The 13739-nt window shown below is 51.2% G+C and overlaps 1 protein-coding gene across 1 annotated transcript in view; it reads right to left on the reverse strand.

Moving 5' to 3' along the window:
* Positions 1-13739, reverse strand: part of RAP1GAP2 (RAP1 GTPase activating protein 2) — a 327595-nt gene that overhangs the window by 9891 nt on the left and 303965 nt on the right. Inside the window, exons 18-22 of the mRNA XM_012001219.1 lie at positions 11319-11456; positions 8836-8954; positions 3264-3377; positions 2902-3016; positions 2310-2436 (exon numbers count right to left, since the gene is read on the reverse strand). Coding sequence (XP_011856609.1) covers positions 2310-2436; positions 2902-3016; positions 3264-3377; positions 8836-8954; positions 11319-11456 — 613 coding nt within the window. The remainder of the gene's footprint in view (positions 1-2309; positions 2437-2901; positions 3017-3263; positions 3378-8835; positions 8955-11318; positions 11457-13739) is intronic.

The following is a 13739-nucleotide window of genomic DNA, read 5'->3' on the forward strand; positions in this document are numbered from 1 at the left end:
AGGCGCGGTGGCTCACGCCTGTAATCCTAGCACTTTGGGAGACCGAGGTGGGCAAATCACGAGGTCAGGAATTCAAGACCAGCCTGGCCAACATGGGTCTCCACTAAAAATACAAAAATTAGCTCGGTGTGGTGGCATGTGCCTGTAATTCCAGCTACTCGGGAGGCTGAGGCAGGTGAATCACTTGAACCTGGGGGGCGGAGGTTGCAGTGAGCTGAGATCGCACCACTGCACTCCAGCCTGGGCGACAGAGCGAGACTCCTTCTCAGATAAAAAATAATAAAATCAGGGAATGTATATTTCTACCCCCTTTTACAGATGAGGAAACTGAGGCTCAGAGAGATGCACCTGTCAATGCCACAACCAGGATTTGAACCCAGCTCTGCAGCTGCCCAACCCCCGGGGGCTGAATGAAGGAAGACACACGAACTCTTCCACTCACTGAGAAACACGCACGCAAAGGGTCACTGGCTGTGGAATCACGATCTTCCCGTTATCTCTGACACTGCAGTTTCCCTTTGCAACATCCCTTTGCTGTGCAAACCCCAGGATCATTTTGGCTTCAGCCACCCTGACGGCCCATTGGCCCTTCCTGTGTTTCTACCATTGAGACTAGAGTTTCTCAACCAAATGACATTTGGGGTCAGAGAATTCTTTGTCTGAGGCGGTTGGGGGGCTGTCCTGTCCATTGCTTATCAGCTTCCATGACCTCTGCCCACTAGGTGCCAGTAGCTCCCCTCCGAAATTGTGAAAATCAAAAACGTCGCCAGACATTGCCAGACGTCCATGGGGGAGCAAGACTGCCCCTAGCTCAGAACTGCTGAGTACACTATTGTCTCATGCCCATTCTTTAACCAACACCGAGGTTAACAGTTACAGGCCTCGTACAAGCATGAGCTCCTTTCATTTTCGTACAACCGATCCTCTGAGGCAGACGTGACTCTTCGTCTCCCTTCATTTTCTGCTTGGAGAAACTGAGGCACAGAAAGGCTCAGTGACTTGCCCAATGACACGTCTAGTGAGCAGCAGACCCAGGATTTGGACCCAGGCTCAGAGTCCCATGCTGCACTCACGAGGGCAGAGACCCGCAGCACCCGCCCAGCAGTGTCCACCGCACGGGTCCACCTGAACGGCCCTCAGGTGCCGGCCTCCACCCTCTCCCCACAGCTGGCTCCCCTACTCTGCCCAAACGCCCAGACTCCTGCTGTCTCTGAACCCCTGCTACTGAGCCCATACATTTTACCTCCTCGATCTCTCCTGGACCCAGGTGCTTCCGCCACAGCTCCCCTCCCCTCCCCTCCCCTGCCCTCCCCTCCCACACTCTGTTCCTACTCCCCACCAATCCATTCTACACTCAGCAGCTGGAGCAACCAAAATGGTCTTTCTCAATTCCAGATGGTGCTTTTCCTATTTAAGAATCTTCCAACACTCCAACAGCGGCTGCTAGCAGAACGAAACCCTCACCGGGGTTCCGGGGCTGACCTGGCCTGTCAACGCTCCAGCCTCTCTCATGCCTGGCTCTGTGAACCCAGCTGCCAGGAGCCACGTGCAGTTCCGGAATACCCACTCGCTCTCCTCTCCTCTGGGCCTCTTCACGTGTTGTTCCCTCCCCCTGCACCCCTTCCCCCTCTTGTATGATCAAGACCCTGGACATGACACAGGGGCCCTGGAGCGCTGGCAGGTGGGGAGAGGGGCCAGCGGAAACTGCTCAGCTTTCTCACCGCCAATCCTGACTCCTCCACTGTGGGGTCTCCTGCAAGGCCTTCAGCTCTCTGCCTCAGTTTCACAACTCTCCATGTAAGGAGACGTTAGGAACTTGGGCCTCTTAAAACTGATGAACAGGCCGGGCACGGTGGCTCAAGCCTGTAATCCCAGCACTTCGGGAGGCCGAGACGGGCGGATCACGAGGTCAGGAGATCGAGACCATCCTGGTTAACACAGTGAAACCCCGTCTCTACTAAAAATACAGAAAAAAATAAACTAGCCGGGCGTGGTGCGGGCGCCTGTAGTCCCAGCTACTCGGGAGGCTGAGGCAGGAGAATGGCGGGAACCCGGGAGGCGGAGCTTGCAGTGAGCCGAGATCCAGCCACTGCACTCCAGCCTGGGTGACAGAGCGAGACTCCGTCTCAAAAAAAAACAAAAAAACAAAAACTGATGAACAGATGAGGCAGGCTCACAGCGCGGAGGGCCTCACGGTGCGGAGAGGAGCAGAAACTGGCCAGTGCGGCACGGCCGGGGCCCTGCCAACAGTGGACAGGGCACGGCCTGCCCTCCTGGCGACATCGCACACACCACCAGACGCCACTGACCTGTGGGACTCCTGCCCATGATGATCGGGGTGGCCGCTGCCCCCAGGCTGGGGCTCTCGCCGCTCGGGGACGGGCTGTAGACAAACACCTCCTGCCTGAAGGGTGACGTTGTGGACGGCTGGCTGCTCTGAGGAGAGAGGCCAGGTGAGCTCGGCAGCCGCGCCCACACAGGCCTGAGACAGCCCCCACAAGCCCGGGACAGCCGCTGCCTCCCACTCCTCACTTGGGCCTGCTCTTTCTTTCCTGCTGACGTCGACCCTGGTTCCAAGCTCTCGTGCTCCAAGAAGGACCTTTGACCCAGCCCCCTGGAGCACTGGCCACTCACCGCTCCAGCCAGTAACCCCAAGGCAGGGGCGCCATCGGGTCTGGCCCCTTCCCTCTGCTGCTGCTATGTCACTCCGAGAGAGACGTCCCCTCACCCACGGCGCCCAGGGGGTGATCATGGCTGAAGAGCCCGCCTCTCGTTTCCATTTTTCCCCTTTCCTCTGCAAAGACTGAAGTGGGCTTCGATCCACAGTGCTGTTCTAACGCGAGGAGGGTGGCTGGCTGACGCCCCAGAGTGCCTGCCCGAGGGTGGACGGAGCCCACCTACCCCACTGTCGCCCTCCTCCATGGCCTCGCCCTCCCCTGCGGTGCTGCTGACGCTGCTGGTGCTGGAGGAGGAGCGGGAGATGGCGCGGCCGTTCTCCTTCAACTTCATGAAGGGCCTGCAGGGAACAGGAAGCGAGGCCAGCGTGGGTCACAGGCGGGAGCCCTCCACCCCCGGGTCCTCCCCGGGACCGATCTGAGCCTGTCCTCTGGTGGCTCCCCATGCCCCCACCCGTTGGCCCTTGTGTTCTGGAGAGTTCCAGAGGCAGGAGGAGATGGTCACTCTCAGCTGGCCAGGAGGCAGAGAGCGTGTTCCAGGGCTCCATGTGGCCAAAGCCAGCCTTTCCCTCACCCTCACTCTCTTACTTCTCCTTGTTGGGGCAGATTTCCGGAGAGCTGGGATTGGATGAGGTCTCAGACTTTATCTCCTGAGAGGAGTGTCCACCATCCGGGGTCTTGGGTGTGCTGGATGTGCTGTCACTGAGGGAATGGAAATGAGGTGTGAGGCCATGGAGACAGCCCTCAACTCCCACCCCATCCCTGGCCCCAGGCAGACCCCTCTGCCAGCCAGCTCTCAGCACGGTGGGGGGCTGTGGGTCAGAGCGCCCCCACCAAGCATCACCGCCAGGAGGTCGTTTGCCACCTGAGCCTCCCAGAGATGGCAGACACTACAGGGTTTCCTGGTCCCTACAACAGGGACTGTTCTAGGTTCACAGTGAAGTCCAGAGCTGCCAAGCAGGGGTCCTGGCTTGACAGCCTCTAGCCCAGATCTCTCTCACCCAAGCTGGCCATCACACCTGGCAGAGTTAAGGGTCAAGAGAGGGCCCTATGGGGAATGGAGCAGGGAATATGGTGGAGTCTATGACATCCGCCCCCACGGCAGGAACCACCCAATACACATGGACTCCTGGGAGGTTCCGGGGAGCCGCCCTTCATATAGACTAGAATACGAGCTCCTGGACCCGCATGAGGAGACTTCCCTGGGAGCTGGGAAGCAAGGGGCACTCTCAGTCAAGAATATCCTTCTCCTGCAGTCTAACGAAGACCATGGACAGTCCCCACAGTGCCCCCTGTGCTGGCTGTTGGGGACAGGATGGCCATGTCCTCAATGCACTTTTTTTTGAGACCAAGTCTCCCTCTATCACCCAGGCTGGAGTGTAGTGGTGCGATCTTGGCTCACTGCAACCTCTGCCTCCCGGGTTCAAGCGATTCTCCTGCCTCAGCCTCCCAAGTGGCTGGGATTACAGGTGCGTACCACCATGCCCAGCTAATTTTTTGTATTTTTAATAGAGACGGGGTTTCACTGCATTGGCCAAGCTGGTCTCAAACGCCTGACCTCAAGTGATCTGCCCACCTCAGCCTCCCAGATTGCTGAGATTACAGGCATGAACCACCGTCAAAGAACTTTTTAAATAATAGTGTTGTTGAGACAGAATCTACATACCACAGAATTCACCTATTTAAAGTATACATACAATGCAATGGCTTTTAGTATATTCAGAGTTGTGCAACTATCACCACCATCTGATTTTTAGAACCCTTTTGGTCCCCTAAAGGAAACACTGGACCCACTTGTAATCATTCCTTAGTCCTCTCCCCGTAACTCCCACCCAATCCCTAAGTCATCACTGTAGATTGAACTCTTCTAGACATTCATGTAAATAGAATCATATAATATGTTATGGTCTTTTTGTCTGGCTTCTTAAACTCAACACTGAAATGTTAACATTGAAATTGAAATGTTAAAACATAATGTTTTCAAGGTCTGTCTATGTTGTAGCTTGTATCAGGACTTTATTCCTTTTTACTGCAATAATATTCCATTTTATGGATAGATGGTGTATTATTTATCCATTCATCAGATGATGGACATTTGGGCTGTTTCCACTTTAAGCTATGACGAGTAGTGCTGCCATGAGTATCTGTGTCTAGTTGTACTAGTGGACATCTTTTTTTCATGGCCCACTGTTCTCAACTCTCTTGGGTATACACCTAGGAGCGGAATTGCTTGGTCATATGGTAACTCTATGTTTAACCTTCTAAGGAACTGCCAGACTGTTTTCCAAAGTAGTTGCACTATTTTACATTCCCACCAGCAATGAACAAGGGTTTCCATTTCTCCATATCCTCTCTGACTTCTGTTATTACTTGTCGTTTTGATTAAAGCTATCCTAGAGGTATGAAGTGTCTTAATGCACTTTTGATGAGGTTGCTAATAACCTCCTGTCAATCTGTCCAGGGGTTTGGCTCACTGTGCTGGACTTCTCTGTGTGTCTGACACAGATGTTCTTCCTTCCTGGAATGTCTCCTCCTCTGGCTTCAGAGACTCCATCCCCTCCCCCTCTTCTCTCATCGTTCCTTCCCAGTCAGCTTCGCCACCTTCCCTTCTCCACCTGCCCTTAAATGTGGTACTCTACTCAGCCTCTCTGGTGGTCGTATTAATTAAGCCATCGTTAATCAGTACCTCTACCCTATTGGCTCCCAACTCTCCTTCTCTAGTTAAGGCCTCTCATATACCATGGAATACTATGCAGCCATAAAAATGAATGAGTTCATGTCCTTTGCAGGGACATAGATGAAGCTGAAAACCATCATCCTCAGCAAACTAACACAGGAACAGAAAACCAAACACCGCATGTTCTCACTCATAAGTGGGAGTTGAACAGTGAGAACACATGGACACAGGGAGGGGAACATCACACACCAGGGCCTGTCGGGGAGTTGGGGGTAGGGGAGGGAGAGCATTAGGACAAATACCTAATGCATGGAGGGCTTAAAACCTAGATGATTGGTTGATGGGTGCAGCAAACCACCATGGCACATGTATACCTATGTAACAAACCTGCACGTTCTGCACATGTATCCCAGAACTTAAAGTATAATAATTTTTAAAAAGTAAAATAAAATTTTAAAAAACCTATAACTCTGACCACTCCCTGGACATCTCTACTGTTGGTTCACAAAATCTCCCATGCACAGGTTCCAAACAGAGCTTTTCATCCTTCTCCATAACCCTGCCTCTTGTCCTTCAAGCCCTACTTCAGAACATGATGCCACCACCCAGGGCATAGGCAGACAACTTGGGAATTTGGAAGTCAATCAAATGCTGCCCTTTCCCTTACAAGACTGTGAACTTCTGGAGGTCAGGCTTATATGTTTTGTAGCACTTGTCTGAGCACTCAGCACTGTGCCCAGCACATGGCAGCCACTCAAGAAATGTTGGTTGCTAAAATAAAGAACAGATGGGCTCACCGATTAAAGAATCAGAAAGACATCAAAACCAGACAAGGATACAACAAAAAGGCCAATATTCCTGATAAACACAGATGCAAAAATCCTCAACAAAATATTATCAAACAGAATTCATCAATGCATCGAAAAGATCATTCCCCACGATCAGTTCACCATGGGATTCGTTCCAGGGATGCAAGGATGGTTCAACATCCACAAATCGACAAATGTGATACATCACGTTAACCATACAGAACAAAAACCACATGATCATTTCATTTTCAACAAAGGTGCTGAGAATATACATTGGGAAAGGACAGTCTCTTCAGTAAGTGGTGCTGGTAAAACTGGATAACCATATGCAAAAGAATAAAACCAGACCCTTTTCTCTCACCATACATAAAAATCAAATCAAAATGGATTAAATCTAAGGCATGAAACAAAGAAACTCTTAGAAGAAAACATTGGGGAAATGCTTTAGGACGTTGGTCTGTCTGGGCAAAAACTTTTTAGATGAGACCTCAAAAGCACAGACAACAAAAGCAAAAATAGACAAATGGGATTACATTGAGTTAAAAAGCTTCTGCACAGCAAAGGAAACAATCAACCAAGTAAAGAGCCAATCTGCAGAATGGGAGGAAATATCTGCAAACTATCCATCCAAGGATTAATAACCTGACTATATGAGGAACTCAAAAAAAAAAATCAATAGCAAAAACACAAATAACATGATTTTTAAAGGGCAAGAAACCTGAATAGAAATTTCTCAAAAGAAGACATGCAAATAGCAAGTAGGTATGTCAACAAACATTCAACATCACTAATTATCAAGGAAATGCGAACCTTCTTTCATGGACAACCGTTCTCAACTCTCTTGGGTATATACTGAGGAGCGGAATTGCTTGGTCATGTGATAACTCTATGTTTAACCTTCTAAGGAGGTTTAACCTTCTAAGGAAATGCCAGACTGTTTTCCAAAGTAGTTGCATTATTTTACATTCCCACCAGCAATGAACAAGGGTTCCCATTTCTCCATATCCTGACATCTGTTATTATTTGTCTTTAATAATTTAGAGTCTGTGACATCTGCCCCCACCACAGGAACCACAATAAGCTATCATCTCACCCCAGTTAAAATGGCTTTTATCAAAAAGACAGGCAACTGCGAATGCTGGTGAGGATGCAGAGAAAGGGAAATGCTCCCACAGTGTTGGTGGGAATGTAAATTAGCATAGCCACTATGGACAACAGTATGGAGGTTCCTCAAAACACTAAAACTAGAGCTACCACATGATCTAGCAATCCCACTGCAGGGTAAATATATCCAAAAGAAAGGAAATCAGTATATGGAAGAGATGTCTGCACTCCCATGTTTATTGCAGCATTACTCACAACAGCCAAGGTACAGAATCAACCTCAGTGTCCATCAACAGACAAGTAGATAAAGAAAATGTTTTGTGTATACACAATGGATATTATTCACCCGTGGAAAAGATGTAATCCTGTCATTTGCAGCAACATGGGTGGAACTGGAGGTCATGATGTTAAGTGAAAGCCAGACACGAAAAGACAAATACCATGGCCCAGCATGGTGGCTCACGCCTGTAATCCCAACACTTTGGGAAGCCAAGGCAGGTGGATCACTTGAGGTCAGCAGTTGAACACCAGCCTGGCCAACATTGTGAAACCCTGTCTCTACCAAAATTACAAAAATTAGCCAGCATGGTTGCATGCACCTGTAGTTCCAGCTACTCAGGGAGGCTGAGACAGGAGAACTGCTTGAACCTGGGAGGCAGAGGTTGCAGTGAGCTGAGATGGTGCCACTGCACTCCAGCCTGGGCAACAGAGACTCTGTCTCAGGAAAAAAAAAAAAAAAAGACAAATATCACATGCTTTCCCTCATATGTAGGAGCTAAAAAAGTGAATCTCGTGGAGAAAGTTGACAGGTGTCACCAGAGGTTGAGAAGGGGCAGGGAAGGGCAGGATGAAGAGAGGTTGGTTAAGGGGTACAAAAATACAGTTAGATAGAAGAAATAAGATCTAGTGTGCAATAGTACAATACAGTGAGTATAGTTGATAATAATGTATTACATAGTCCAAAATAGCTAGAAAATAATTTGAATGTTCCTAACTCAAAAGATAAATGTTTGAGATGATGGATATTTCTATTACCTTGATTTGACCATTATGCATTTTATCAAAATATCACATGTACCCCAAAAATATGTACAAGTACTGTGTGTTCATTCTTTTAAAAGAATCAGAAAGACAATTACCAAGAACAGGTTCAATGTAATGTAATATATGAGTTGCTTAAAAAGAAAAAAGCACAGAATGTTTCAGAAGCCCAAAGGAAGATGCAATTAACTCTGCCTGGCAGAATCAGGCAAGGCTCCCATAAGACAGGCCATTTGAGTGAGTGTTGAAAAAGGAGGCAAAGAAATAAGAACCCAAGCAATGTTTCTAGCCTGGTCAAAATGCTGCAAGAGTAACTTTGGAAAGTCCCATGCAAAGACTAGCCAAGTCAGCCTCTTTGGATAAAGAGCTGAGTGAGTGACAGGGGACACACAGGTGCCTGAAGGCAGGGCCATCTCCCAAAGCTGAGCAAAGCTCCTCCCTGCAAGGTAGAGCACTGAACAGCTGTAGCAGTGGAAGGGGTTGACAGACCCCACAAGTTAGGCTGGGGTAGGGGTTTCCCAACAGTTACCATCGTGCCCGGCTGTCTCCCTGGCCTTCTGAGCCCGTGTGCAGGCGGGGGAAGAGTCCCGACCGTCGCTTGATGGGACTCCGTGACTGGTTCTTCGCCGTTGCCGCCACCACTGGAGGCTGCCGATGAAATCGCCAAAGTGAATGCCCCCAGCCCAAACACCGTTCTCCTATCCCCTCGTCCCCCTCCCTGGTCTACAAATGGCTCCTGGTCTGGAAGAGACCCCAGAAAATAGCAAGACAGCCAGGAAGGTTGAGATCTATGTAATTGGAGCTGAGACCCGGAGACTCAGGCCAGTCACAGCCTCTTTCCCTCTGTTAAGTCAAACCTTGTGGTCCCAGGTCATGATCCACCAAAGACCACAACTGTTGGAGGACACAGGGCCAGGCCCACCATATTGAGAAGGTCGGAACAATTCCGGTGGAGGAACACAGGGCCAGGCCCACCATATTGAGAAGGTCGGAACAATTCTGAGGGGACACAGACTGAGAAGCATAAAGCCAGGGATGCCCTGGAGGGACCTGGTTCAACCTGTCATTTTACCAGCATGGAAGCTGAAGATCAGAGAGTGAGATTTCATCAAGGTCATCCAGCAAGTCACTGGCAGGGTGAGGACTCCTGACTCTCCTTCATTCCTCACAAACAAATGGAGCCACGCAGGTGATCCAATAACGAGACAGGCTGAGAGCTACCAAGCCGGGGCCACAGGCACCAACAGGCGACGGGGGGCAGCCGAGACACCTGCTTTGGACAGCTGCCCGGCCTCACAGTGGACAATGAGTGGTGGGAGTTTGAGGAGGGCAGACGGGAGCCCGGAACCAATCTTTAGAGGCCACCAAGCCTCCAACTCAGGGCCCAGCTCCAGCTATGTACATGTTACGGAACCTCAGGAGAGTGGTGAGACCCGACCTGAGTCTCCTTATCCACAGGACGGAGATAAGGCCCTGCTCTGCTCACACCATGCACCTTCGGGGGGAACAAGATAATAGCTAGGAAAATATTTAGTCAATTAGATTAATTATGCGAGGCCATTTATAATACTCATAATTAGTACCATGGTGAGTAGGTTCTGCTATTTTGAAGAAAAAGAAAGGAAAATCCTACTCTATACAAATCCAAAGCCACTTTGCTTTAGTTCTTAGATTTTGAGACAGGGTCTCACTCTGACACCCAGGCTGGAGTGCAGTGGCCCAATTACGGCTCACTCGAGCCTCGACCTCCCCAGGCACAGGCGATGCTCTCACCTCAGCCTCCCAAGTAGCTAAGACTACAGGTGTGTGCCACCATACTTGGAAAATGTTTGCATGTTTTTGCAGAGATGGGGTCTCACTTTGTTCCCCAGGCTGGTCTCGAATTCCTGGACTCAAAGGACCCGCCCTCCTCAGCCTCTGAAAGTGCTGGGATTTCAGGTGTGAGCCACCGTGCCCAGCCCACTTTGCTTTATGAAAGGCTCAACTATGGGATTCCCTCCCCTCCCCAGCCCCTGGTGCAAGTCAATCAGGCCCAAACTCACAGGCCTGCAGGACCCTTTCCTTGGGAACTGTACACATGGTGATGAAGAGCATAGACTTTGGATCCAGCAGATTTGCATTCAAATTCCAGTTGATTCTGTGTTTTGTTTTGTTGAGACAGAGTCTCGCTGTCACCCAGGCTGGAGTACAGTGGCGCGATCTCAGCTCACTGCAATTTCCACCTCCCGGATTCAAGTGATTCTCCTGCCTCAGCCTCCTGAGTAGCTGGGATTACAGGCGCCCGCCACCACACCCTGCTAATTTTTGTATTTTTAGTAGAGACGGGGTTTCACCATGTTGGCCAGGCTGGTCTTGAACTCCTGACCTTGTGATCCACCCGCCTCGGCCTCCCAAAGTGCTGGGATGACAGGTGTGAGCCACCACGCCCGGCCTCAAATCCCAGCTCTTAAGCTTAGCTGAGTGGCCTCTAGCAAGTTACTTAACCCCAGCAGGCCTCCTTTTCCTCAAACGGGAACAGGAGAACACATTAGCACCCACCTCGGGCAGCTGCTATGGGAAGCAGGTGAGATTGTGTCTACAGGTTACTCAGCTCAGTGCCTGGTGCACAGTAAGCTGGGGTGGCTCCTGCTGCCATTAATCATAACAAAGCAAGGACACCCCTCTCACAGGCATGGGTCCCAAGCCCCTGGGCAGTGAAACACACCCCAGGACGATACTGCAGGGCTGGCCTGAGGAGGAGGTCTAGCTGTCAAGGAAACTCAAGAGAATAGGACAGGATGGTTTCTAGCGCCATCTGGGCCAACCCCAGGTGCTGTCCAGGATGGAGGCTCCAAAGGACCATTTTCAGAGGTCGGGGTCAGGGTCATCCCCAAGCAGCCTCAGTTTCCCTCCATCATCCAGCTTGCCCTGATCAAGTCACCTGCCCAAGCCTGGGTGGGGGCACTCTTCTTCCGGAGGTCTGGGGGTGCCTCCCCGGCACCCACTTCTGCCCCAGGGCCTGCCAGCACTCACCGAGAAGGTGGTCTTGGTGACCTCCATGCTGTTGTGGGAGATGCCCCCGCTGAGGCTGCCTGGGATGCCCCCACTATGCGACTTCTTCTGGCCGCCCACCATGGTCTCCATGGAGTGGCTGCGTACGCGGATGGCCCTCTATGGGGAGAGAACAAGGGCCCGAGAATCAGCACCTGGGCTTTCTGGATGACTCTGCCCTCTTCGTGGGGTCTGTAGACACAGCCCTCAGCAAGTGTGTGTGCACGTGCACGCGCACACACACACACACACACACACACATACGGTCACAGAGGCCCATATGATATTTACTCCAGCTTACAGAGGATGCTTCCATATTCTGCCCCATACTCTGGGCATGGGTGGAGGCAAGGCACAGCCCTGGCTGGAAGGAATCTGAGGGGTCGGTGCCCCAGCTCCCCTGCAAAGTGGACAAAGGTTGTTATCTTCATCTTACAGGTAAGGAAAATGAGGCTTGGAGTTTACCAAACCTGTACGACCCTGACCTAGTCACTAACCTCTCTAAGCTACAGCTTCCTCATCTGTAAAATGGGAATTCTGTGTTTCACACCCAGCATCGTGGTGGGGATTCAGCACACGCAGGTGCCTGACCACAAGCTGACTCTTTTCCAGAAAACTGAGCCTCCATCTGTAATAGACACTGGATTATATTCCTAAGTGTGCTCTGTGCAACTTGGAATATGCTGGCCGTTGGTGAAAGCGTGTGAGGGTCTCACTCATCTGTGCACAAGCCATGCATTGAGCCGCCCCTCCCACTTGCAGGGGCTTCAGGCCCGTCTTCGTTACGGCCCACGGTCCCATGCAGCCGCTGACAGACAGGGGGCTTCAGGCCCACCTTCGCTACGGCCTACGGTCTGATGCAGCTGCTGAAAGAGATGTACCCTCAGCCTGGCAGAAGGGCAGTGTCTCGGGGGGCACAGAGCTGCTCAGGCCACCCAGGAACAAGGGGCACACTGGCAAATAGTGAAGAACCCAGGAAAGGACCACCAGGGCGGTCAAGGCTTTGTCAAAGTACATGTGAGAGTGAGAACAGCTAAAAACCAAGATCACTGAGCCACGGGAGGGATGGCCCCGGGAAGGCACAACCACCCTCAGAGCGGTGTGGTGAAGCAGAGCTCGGTTCGACCTCAGGGAGGATTTCCTGACAAAGGAAGTCCCAGAGGATTCTGGCTGCCCCCTGGATGATGCTCTGTCTGGCTCCAAAGGCCTTCAAAGATGATGTGAGAGTTCTAGGAAGAGGAGGTTCTCTCCAGTAACCCTTTGATCATCCAGTCAGTCACTGGATCTGGCCAGGCAGGAATGCAACTCAGCAGTCAAAAGCACGGAGGCTTTAGGGTTTCACTGCTAGGATTTGTATCTGGGCTTCTGGGCTCTCTACTCCAGCACCCATTAGCTGAGTATCCCCGGGCAGGTGACCCAGCTTCTCTGAGATTTATCAGTGAAACAGATATTGATGTCTACACCACAGAGCAGTTGTGAGACTACACACAGTGCTCTGAGGAGAGGACCCAGCACATCGTAACGATCCAATAAGTGTGGCTCCTCTTACGGTTAATAACGAGCACCTGTTGCAGGCTTCTGATGTGCCCAGCACTGTGCCAGGAACTGGGAGACCCGCAGCAGGAAAGTCGAGACGTGTAGGACACGGTCCCTGCCTGAGGAAGGCCCAAGACATATTCCTCACGTTGGGCAGTGCTGAAAGACCCAGAGCCTGTGGGGTGCTCCTTCCGGATTAATCAGTTGTCTAGGCTTCCGCAAGGGCAAAGACTCTGGACATGAGTATTATCTGTTGCTTACATATAAGTACCAACCCCTCTGCTTCCTGAGCTCCCCACTGGCAGAGACAGGTTCTAGCCAAACGTGTCCTCCGCCTCCATGGGACGCAGGATTGAGTCATGATCTGCCTAAGGCAGTCGGTCAGCCTATCCTCTTGCCAGTGGCAGAGGAGGAATATCCACTGGGGTCGTTGGGGAAAGGTTTTCTCAGTGATTCCCGGAAGAGATTTAATATGTCAGCTGCTAAAACCACGACAGAGATCTTAGGGCCACGAGGGGCCACGCCTGAAGGACAAAGCTGACAAGCCAGGGAGGGCAGAGGGGAAAGACGAAAGGAATCTTGACGCTGACTGAATCACGAGTCACTCAGGCGTCCTTGGACATGAGCTCGTGGATTTGCCTTATCACAGTGTGAGCTAGTCGAGGGAGGCGGCTCTCAGAACTCCAGCTTCAGAAAGCTGACGTGGAAGGATTAAGGCGTGGGCCCTGCTCCCTTCCCCTCTGGATTCACACCTGTGCACACCTGTACAAATGTGTGGGCTCACACACCCCATGTGTAACCCACACATGGTCTCATGTGGACAAACAACCTCCCTTCCCCTTTTGAACCATCTTTTTTTTTTTTTTT

This window comes from Mandrillus leucophaeus, unplaced genomic scaffold, assembly GCF_000951045.1.
Source record: "Mandrillus leucophaeus isolate KB7577 unplaced genomic scaffold, Mleu.le_1.0 Scaffold653, whole genome shotgun sequence".
NCBI lineage: Eukaryota > Metazoa > Chordata > Mammalia > Primates > Cercopithecidae > Mandrillus > Mandrillus leucophaeus.